The sequence below is a fragment of the Temnothorax curvispinosus genome, unplaced genomic scaffold, assembly GCF_003070985.1.
Source record: "Temnothorax curvispinosus isolate PA1 unplaced genomic scaffold, ASM307098v1 QBEX01004937.1, whole genome shotgun sequence".
In the NCBI taxonomy this organism is placed as follows: domain Eukaryota; kingdom Metazoa; phylum Arthropoda; class Insecta; order Hymenoptera; family Formicidae; genus Temnothorax; species Temnothorax curvispinosus.
In genome coordinates, this window is record NW_020214717.1 from 560,405 (window position 1) to 571,213 (window position 10,809).

General features: G+C 35.6%; 1 protein-coding gene across 1 annotated transcript in view; it reads left to right on the plus strand.

The window, feature by feature from the left end:
• The window catches only part of LOC112454266 (monocarboxylate transporter 3-like), a 77,664-nt gene extending 67,304 nt beyond the window's left edge, over nt 1–10,360 (plus strand). The window contains exons 2-8 of the mRNA XM_025015557.1: nt 6,370–6,555; nt 7,436–7,583; nt 8,042–8,318; nt 8,747–8,990; nt 9,455–9,592; nt 9,817–10,113; nt 10,332–10,360. Of these exons, the coding sequence (XP_024871325.1) occupies nt 6,370–6,555; nt 7,436–7,583; nt 8,042–8,318; nt 8,747–8,990; nt 9,455–9,592; nt 9,817–10,113; nt 10,332–10,360 (1,319 nt within the window). The remainder of the gene's footprint in view (nt 1–6,369; nt 6,556–7,435; nt 7,584–8,041; nt 8,319–8,746; nt 8,991–9,454; nt 9,593–9,816; nt 10,114–10,331) is intronic.
• Nucleotides 10,361–10,809: the final 449 nt, after the last annotated feature.

Sequence of the window (10,809 nt, forward strand, 5' to 3'; positions counted from 1 at the left end):
AATGCGAGATGTACGTGAGCGCGTAAGTCGTTCGAAGCGATGCGAAGTTACGGGTCGTTTACCCTCTCTCGAAATTACACAATCGCTGAATTAGCAGGACTGGGCCGTGCTAAAAGCACGACGTGCTCTGACGTCTCTCGCTTTCCTTACCATCCTCATTTTTTTCTTTTCTTCCTTTTTCATTTCTTTCTCGGTTATGTCAGATTCGTATCCGCCTCCCACTCACCACTCTGCAAGCCCCCTTGGTTTCCTTCATAAGCCTTGTTTGCCTAGCTTTTAGCATAATGCACTTACATGTGTACATAAATACCGAACATGCTACGAACGCCATTATGATCACCGTGAGAAAACTCACGACTAGAATTGCGCATTATCGCACGGACTTCAGTTGACTCTTTTGATCCTGATTTTAATATTTCTTGACACATGTTCTATCTTCTGTCTCTGTAATATTAAATACCGCGAAGTGCAATATGGATTACATCATAAAAAATAGAAAATTAATTTAATTTCTAAAATTTCTTTGTAGCGTATCATTTGCCTAAAAATTATTTTGCTTATTCAGCTAGTATCATTAACTACCTACATTATTAATATGATAGAAATAAATAAATAATTAAATAAATTTAAAACAAATCTATAGATAACCAGAAGTTAATTTGCTGCTATTACGGATTCGTTCATAATTTAACGTCACCAGAAAATTTTTAAATATTCTACTTTAACCTCATACTGTAAGTATCAATCTAATGTTCATTTCTGTCTTATTATAAGACGGACTTAAATTATAAGATAATTAAAAATTTAAATTTGCGAATGATATTTACGTCGCAACTAAACAACACTAAAGGTGGTCAATAAACTCGTAATATGACAAACAAGCAGCATCTAGTAAGGATGAACATTATCGGTATCGAAGAAAATAGTTGCGTATCGTTGTCGGTACCGAAGAAACTAGTTTAAATCGCGGGATGAAGAACCGTGAGCGCAACGAAAGAGTTGTCGTCCAAAGTCCCGCTTATGAGGACAGCGGGGTCGCGATTTCCGGCGAACTTGGCGAGCCTTCCTTTTCCGGGGAATGCGAGGGGATAGCGTCTCTTCAAGCGCCTAAGGGAATTGAGGAAGATGCAAATCCTGATCCTAGGTTTGAACATACAATCTGTTGCAAACTGGAATGATTTTCCCGCGTCTCAGAATAAATTGAATAAAATATATCACGAATTTAACTGAATCTGTCGTTTGTGTCGAACAAATTCGAAAATCCAAATCGTTTCAAGCTGTTTATGAAATTAATTTCCTTGGTTATTAATACAGAATATTTTAAAACCATTATCAGATAATACTTTAAAATTAATATCGTATATCTTATAATACTATCTTTTTTTAAATCGCAATTGTGAAATTATTCACGGTAATAAAATCTAATCATTTCCAATGTGAATGTTGTTTAACCGCGCAATGCAACTTCGTTTGGACATGATCCTCGAATCTCATACATGCCAGGTATGCCGCGCGTTTCACCATAAAACAACATTATTATCCCGAAAATGGTTGGGGCTGGGTCATCGTCGTGACAGGTGTCATGGTGCAAATTCTCGCCACGGGAATACACGGGGCCGCCGGGGCTTGGTTACTGCTCGATGGGACAAAGCGATATCATCAGACTCTTCTTAACGTAGGTACGTGACGCAACAAATGCGCAAATATTAACAATATTTCTCGTCCAAACTTCATTAGAGGAAAGTAATCATTTTAAACTAATTGTACGGCGCACAAATTAAGGAATATATTTGAAACTTGTTAAATAAGCAATACACATCTGCTCCTCACGAATGCAAAATGGACAATATTTTTATAAAACTTGAGATTTATCTATTTTATAAATAAAATATACGCTTCTATATTTTTTAATTATTACTTTTCTTTATAATTATAATATAAAGGCGTGATAAAAATAATAATTCAAAAAATATAGAATAAGAAATAAATATACAAATATACAAAAGATTTATAAAAATATACGATTTTAATTTTTATATAGGACTATTGAATATTATACGTTTTTCCTGTAGCAGATTCTTAACATTGTAATGCATTGTAATTGAATTCGATATAAAACATGTAGAACATATAAAACAAAAAGTATTTTATGTAAGTTATTACTCATACACATACATACTCGTACATAAACATAGTTTATAAACTCAAGTTTCCCAATCGTATATTAAAGAGACGTAAGATAAAAGTTTTATAAAAATGATAAGTTAAATTAATGTATTAAAAGACCATACACTGAAATGGTATTATCTTCGATATGAAACGTCAAAAATACACTTTCAACGTTTTATCGCCGGGAAAGAAACGAAACATATGGTCGTATTCTCAAGTGGTTTCCAATACTTCTAAGCACAACGCCAGCAGCATTTTCAAGTTGCCTCCTTAAGAGCTCGCGTCGTATTATTACTCGCGAAGGATTGCGTCACGAACGGATTATTATCGTCCTCGTAAACGCGAACCTGCTGGCTATGATTTATTTTTAATGTTTTTTGCGTGTTGCTATCTTTGAGCCTTAACGAGTTTCATTAATTCTGCGATGCGAAATCACGTTCTGAAAAAGTTCTGTAATTTCGGCAACAAAAAGAAACAAGAAATCCGAGGGAGCAAGCAAAAGAAATGGATTATGTTTTTTGGCAAAAACAAAAAGCGAAAAGCACAAATAAACGAAAAGTATCCTAATTGGTTTATTTCATCTTGGAGAATATAAACGTTATAAAGGATATATTCGCTCATTATTTTGGTATGTCTAAAATGTAGAGAAAATTCTCTACATTTTACACGTGTAAATCTGTTGTCTTATTAATACGAATTGCATTATCATATTTGACGTTATGTCATCAATTTTCATCATCTCAATTTCTAATTAAGCAGCATTTATGAAAAAAAACATAGGAACATTGAAACTATAATCGATTTAGTATATTTTAGTATTTTATATATATATATATATATATATATATATATATATATGTGTGTTAAATTGCGTTATATTCTACCCAACCACACAGAAATTCAAAAACATTTTAATTATACGACTATGCAAAGAATCGAAAGACAAACACTCGTATCACTTTCAACCGTCCCCCTCGCTCCTTCGAGAGCTCGGCAAAACGGCAATTCTTATGAATCTTACAAGCTTCCTCATCTTTCGCGAGGACACAGTCGCCAACTAAAATCCCGACCAGTCCGCAAGTCGTTGACCCTGACGGTAGTCGCTCTCGCTCTCGTCAATTCACTCTCGCTATCGTTTCACTCACTCCCATCGACAGAAACTATCTCGGGGATGAAAAGAATACCCGTCGGTCTCGCGCGATACTCAATAAAGTATTCTGAACTTGGTCGCGAAAAGTAGCGGAAGAAGAAACGAGAGAAGCGGCGAAGCGTGGAGCATTATACAGCAAACATTTCCTCTCAGATTTTACGAACTAGAAATTCTTTTACTCCGTATAGTATATTTCCCACATCCATACAATGTATACCGTAACTTTGTTATTGGCCAATTCAAAATATGATAAAAGATATGCGTTAAAAGTGTTTATTCTTGAATTTAAAACGGAAAATATATTTTCTTTTTAATATGAAAATATTGATATAAAATATTTGAAAATAGTTTCTGTAAAAATATCTTTAAGATTGTTAATGGAAGACAACGTCGCCATCCAACAATAAACCGACATAGAAGTACTATTGCCACGCATTTTTATGTTCAGATTCTATATGAGATATCATAGATTTACGGTTTTATCATCATGTTATCGAGCACGCATTTCAATTTGATAGATTTCCGAAGTAAGCCTCTGCATACAAATCTCTCTCCTAAACTTTTACGTCCTTCCTCCCTCAACGTCCTAAACGATAATAACAGAAACAGCCTGTGTATATCCCGAGGCGAATCCGGATATATATTTACTTCCTCACGCAGGAGAAAAATCCAAGACATTGTTGCAGGAATCGGCATTCAGAAGAAGGAAGAGGAAAGATCCTGGGAAAGGCACGTCTTAAACGATACTCCCACGCGTATAAGTCACCGCTGCTGGCGAGCGATATTTAACGCGCATCCGTCGTCCCGTCGTAGCTACAGTGAGATTAATAACTGCTTTTCCTCTCGCGCGCGCGGCGCGGCGCCCGTTTGTCTCCGTAACTGTCGGGGCCGTTACTTACTCCCGTAATAATACGTATTCCCCATGATTGATGAGTTCGCGTATCGAGAACCGGTGAGAATTAATTAAGCGATTAGGTTCTTCGCGAGGGCGACCTAATAGCGTCCGCTTAGTAGCCCAATGTCACTATTAAAACGGTCTTAACTGCGATCAAGTGCTCGTTTAATACCTATACCGGGGGCCGTATTAATTAGCATCTTAGCGAGAAGGATCGCTTGCGCGAGCTAGCGATAGTAAATATATGAAAGAGATTGCGATTTTGAGATGCTTTTTAGCTGAGACCATCAATTATATTTACACGGATTTTCTCTTGATTTGTCTGTCGAGAAAAAGGTCGCCTAATATATATATTATATATATATATATATATATATATATATATATAGCAAAGTTATTTCTCTTTTTTCTTTTCTTATTCCCCAAAACATATATTTATCATTTAATCCTCGTCCAACTGCAAATGTGCCGTATATCTTCGATAAAGATTGTAATATTTGCAGCTAAAATATTTATAAGCAAAAATTTTGAGCGAATATAATCGCAGTTTAAAATATCTCCTATTTAAAAAGATTTGTGGCTACAACTTATGATAATTACGTAAACTATTGTTGTTTGCGTGTGGACCTTCGATGCTACTTCGGAGCTCAAATAGATACAAGAAGCGTCCGTGGCTTTATCCCAAAGTCAAACTAGTGATTTATCGATAGGATTTCGTGATTGCGATAGACGCGCTAAACACGTCGTGGGATGAGGGGAGAATGAGGGGGAAAAGGAGAAGTATAACCAGTACAAAACGTCGTACGTATTCGTTAGCGCGTGATGAGTTTCTCGGGATCAATTCTTTGGATGTCGTATAACTATACCATAAATCATTTAAGAAACGATAGATGACAACGCGTAAACCTTATTGGCTCCGACTGGCCGAGTATCTGGGGTATGGCGATAGCTCACTTAGGGAATATAACGATATACCGCAATTCGCATAAAGAAATATATGAAGCCGCAAGATATTTAATCCATTTGCCTAGGCTGGAAACATACTAAACGAAAATTGTGACCCACTCACTCATGATGACCAAAGAGATAGTATATGAGAAGCAAATGGAATTAGAAAAGAAAAGGAAAAAAAAATATATATAGAGAGAGAAAAAGTTAAATCTGAATATTTGGCGCTCGAATCAAGAAAGATTTTAAATTAAATATCAAATGTCGAGAGATATCTATTTTCACATTAGTCTCAAGCACTTATGATGAAATGACACCCAAAACAATAAGCGCGAATCAATGCGGAGAACAAACAGTCCCCGTCATCACATCGCCAATCGTGACTTATCCCCCGATCGTAAAGTATCTGTTACGGGAAAGATTCGTCGGATTCTATTACCGCGCGCGGGCAATACACAGTCCGCAAAGCGAGTTCGTTTTACTACCGACTTGTCGCCCGGAAATCCGCGAGGAAAATGCATCGCCGCGAATCAATCTCTTTCTCGCCCAGACGCCGTCCAACGTTCGTCAAATAAACACGCGAGAACGGACGGCTTGCATCGACTTTAAATAGACAGACAAACGAAAGAACGAAATGACATAGATATAGTCGTACCTACCCCGTAAGCGACGAAGAAAAGTGGCATAGAACAACATGCCAGACGAAATGAGAAACGGGCGCCAGTCGAAACGTCTTGTTATCTACGACGCGCGCGTATAACGAAAATCGAAACCTTTTTGGCATAGCCATGCGTGATTTGACTTTTTTATTACGGGGTAGATTGCGAGCGATACGCGAGAGTTATATCTCCTTCGGGAGCGTCGATCAACGACACGCCGCTGGCATTCCCGTAAAAAGTTAATAACAACTCCGTGAAGAGATTTCCTGTATCGCGCAGACATTTTTCCACGAAATTAATTCACATTCTATATGAATAAATTATACATTGAGGGTATCCGTATCTCCGTGACGATAAGAATCTGGAATGTTGCGTTATTAGACAGTACTGAACACGGAATATATGTATAATTATATAGTTGCCCTATCTTCCCGTAATTATATACTCTTTGAGCTGTTTTATTTGGAAGCGTTATCTACGCGTGTTGCACGATTAAACAAAATTTGCGGAATGCCCAATTGCCCACACGATATTTTCCTGTTTTATAGGATGGCTGGGGGCAATGTCGACGGGTGTCGCTCTGCTCGTGTCGCCGGTTACGATAGCGTTTTGCCGAAGAAAAAGTACGAGAGTAACGGCAGTTTTGGGCGGCCTCGTTACCGCCCTCGGCTGCCTCTTCACTTCTTTTGCCTCGCAATTTCATCAATTGTTCTTCAGCTATGGCACCGTGGTCGGTAAGTAAAGATTGTAATGCTGACGGAATTCCGGAGAACTATTGAGTCACCCCGTAAATAAGTAATGCGGTTTTTTAGAGATATTTTTTAAATAAAACAAAAAAATTTGACATTTTTTTTTTAATCTTAATCTAAAATATATTTTTCATTATTTACAACATCATCGCATCTTAATCTTAAATTTTCAATTCTCTGACAATAAAAGTCTTTCGGTTTTGTGTTGAACGAAAGAATATATCAACCTCCTTTTTATACCGCATTATTTATGGAATGACCCAATACTTGCAGCAGCGCAATTATAAGCGTAAATTTGTAATTATAAGAATTTGTAATTATATTCTTATAAGACGTGTAAACGACGTTGCAAAGTTATTGAGATTTTTTAATAAACGACACAATATCCAATAAAATCTCTTCTTTTCTAAATTTCTTGATTTGTGTCGTTAATTTTTTAATTTATAGGTAATTTTGAACATTGAGGTAATGATAACAGTACATGATACATTATAAGTAATAATACTAATTGTAAGATCACATAATAAACTGTGACACCTAATAACAATATCGTGATATTTGCAAGGAAAGAATATACGTCGCAATTTGTGCAGCGCCACATTGTCAAATATTATTATTACTTTAGCTGCGCGTCATCTTTCTTACTCTCTAATCTTCGTCTATATTTGTTACGAACATTAGTATTAGTTCCATCCATTTCCACCCTAATTTTCCCTCTCGCGCAGAACTTTGCGAGACCACCAACTACAGACATCAATTTCGAAAGCGCAGAATAGTCGACAAAAAACGATATTGTTATCCGATCTTACGAGCAAACTAAGGATCGCCACGACGATTTGAGTCACCAGTATATTTTATCCCATAGGAATTGGGGTTGGAATGACGCGAGACTGCAGTACGCTGATGGTAGCTCAGTATTTCAAGAGGAAAAGAGAATTGGTCGAAATTTTTATTGTCTCCGGAAGCGGCTTGGGTATAGCAATCATGTCTGCTTTTATAAAAGGGGCAATCACGTACGTACACATTACATTGTAATATATATCGTCAAGAATTTATTTCAATATAAATTCAACGATGCAATAAATGAACGAAATTTAATAAAACACGAACGTCATTGCGTTAATTAAACTTCATAACTGTACATATTAATAAAATATTATTTCCAAAGGTATTCTTAGTTACTGTTATAATAAAAAAGACTAAATTGTTAAATGTTAAATAAAACAATAACTGACTCATCTCTGATTAGAAACTCAGAATAGTTAAGTAATCTTTGAAATTGAAAACGATGGAACAATACAGAAAATTTACAAATACAGTTATGTTATTATTGTTTCACAAATACGCATCCACGCGAACTTTCTTCTTATCTGGAAGTATTGCGATTAATCGTCGCAGAATATGTATATACTAATTGTAATATCACCATGAAATAAATCAAAGTTCATATAAAGAGTTTTTTATATTACAGTAAAATCGGATGGCGACTCGGTCTTCAAGCTGTCACGGGGGTGGTCTTTATCACATTTATTCTCGGCACTTTCTATCGTAGCGCTTCACTATATCACCCTCAACGAAGAGCAATCTTACACTTAAAGAATCAAAAGCGCAAGATAAAGGACAAGAATAAAGCCGCCGAGAAACCAGCGTTTTTCGATTTTAGCACTTTGAAAAGTAAAACAGTGCAGATTCTCTTGGTATCTACCGGTATTTCGGCGTTCGGAATCAATACACCTATATTTTATCTGGTAACTATGACTAATGAATTTGGAAGTAGTGGCACCACTCTATCTACAACCTATATTTCTTTTTTATTCAATAACAAATCTCGTGAAACAAAATACTATTGATATACAAAGAATATTTTAAAACCTTCAAATTAATACAAATATGTGCGGAATTCCATCAAAATTGCGTCGAACTAGATCTCCTATAAATATAATATAAAAATAAAATATTATTTTCTTGTAACAATTACTTTTATCTGTTTAAAAGCAATACGGTAATATTAAATATAGTTATATAAAATAACAGAAATTTATAATTTGCTATAATACTGTACACAAGTCAGTATGCTAACTTGTTTTTTCGAGCCTAGATACAAGAAATGATAAATATTAAAATCCACGGCACATACATTGGGAATGCATGGAGTAAATAATTTTTTTTTATGCAGGCGCATCAAGTCGAAGAGGAAGGTCTCGGTGATACTGTTGTCCTGCTGCAAGCTTATCTCGGGCTAGCTTGGACTCTTGGCTGCGTAGCCTTCGGGCTTTTGGTCGTTCATCGCAGCGTCGAATGCAGGATAGCCCGCCAGTATCTTACGCAAGCAGCCGTTTTTGTGTGCGGACTCTGCATTCTCGCTCTTACCGCCGTTCAAGGAAATTATCACGGATATGTTATGTTCGCGTGGATTTATGGTAAAGTCTCATTCGTTATTGCTCTATTGAATAATAATGAAATGTATACTCCATACCCTAATGAATTCTATGTTTAATAGAGAAGATAGAGAAGATTCTTATAATATTATATTCGATAAAATATTGTATTCGATAAAAAATCTGTTGGTAATCGTTAAACATTATGTACATATTGTTTTTAAAGTATGATATTATTATTATAATATGTGTTGTAATAAGTAGAATTATGGATGTAATTCCGAAAAATTTACTACAAATGTCGTCTTTTTTCCGCGATAACAAAGTTTAGGAAAAATCGATGATTGAGCATCGATTGAGAGCTTCGATCTCTAAGTTACCATAACAAAAAAAAATAATGGAGACCTAGTAGCACGAGTAATCCGTCTTTTTTCTTCTCTATCTCCCGCAATAAGGGACTTTGAGACCAGGTTACGAGCAATAAAAGAACACTGATTTTCCTGTAGGCATTTTCTGTGGCGGCTATCATTACAGCCTAAAGATGTATACGTATGAAAGAGTGAGAGCGCGGAACTTTGCCAGAACGTGGGGTTTCGTCCAATGCTCCCAAGCGATACCAATTGCAATCGGAGTACCAATATCGGGTAATAAAATAAATCTAACATAGCAATATTTGTCTCCCAACAACTATGTTCTACAAGCAATTTATATTTGTCTTCTTCGATCACTATTGTTGAAATATTTCAATTGCAACGAAATTTTCGAAAAATAAAGCTTTGAAGTACTCGAAAACATAATATTCAACTCTACCCTTTAACGAGCATCTTGAAACGTGACTCAAGTATTACATAGCGAACCTATTTTGCAGGATACATAAATGTCGGTTGCGGCGGTAAAGCTGGCTACTACTTCAGCTCGACGTGTGTTCTGGTCGGCAGTTTTACGCTCTTCTTCATCGATTTGCATAGAAGAAATTTATCGAGACACAAACACACCAGAGCTAATGGTACAAAACACACATGTTCCTCAGATAACTGTCCTCAACGACGAAGATTGTCGTTCAATCAGGAACACAAGAATGAGGGACCTCATGTAGCCGCTGCTGGAGCGGCCGGAGCAACGGCTGCGGCACTCGTTTTGGGGACCGACATTGTTCCAGCACAAGGTATATTTTTCTCTTTTTGCGTTTTTTAGAAATTTTATAATGAGTAAAAGAGAGAGAAAGAGATTTTGAAATGATTAAAATGATTAAAGGTGATCATAAAAACTTGTATAAATATCAGTAACGAGAGCAGTACCTTGTAGAACATTATCCCAAAATGCAGCAAGTTTTTACAGACAAAGAATACACGGATACTTATTTTGTGTATGGTTTATGTGCAGGGAATGCGAGAGCTTCCGTTTGTCAATGATTCTCTAACAGAAGAGTGCATCAGTCAAATCAACAATCTTTATCAATGTTTATTTGCAATTACACTTGATGGATTCAAATTCCTAGGATTCAATATTAAATTCAATATTACATAGATGGATGTATAGCTTGTATTGAAATAGGCACTTTGAAATGCAAACTTAAGTGAAATTGTTTCTTATACATTTCGTATTTTTGTTATAAACTAATAAAGCATTTTGGGACCAATATTTATATAACATTTTTTTTTTTATTTCTGCTCATAGAACATCACCATATGTTACTTACATTTATTTTTTATTTATTTATTTTTTTTTATTTTTTTTTTATTTTTTATTTTTTTATTCTTTATTTTTTTTATGTTTTATTTTTTATTTTTTATTTTATTTAAAAGCGCAGATTGCTTATTCTCTTATCTCTATTAAATTGGATACATGTGCGTAATCGGCG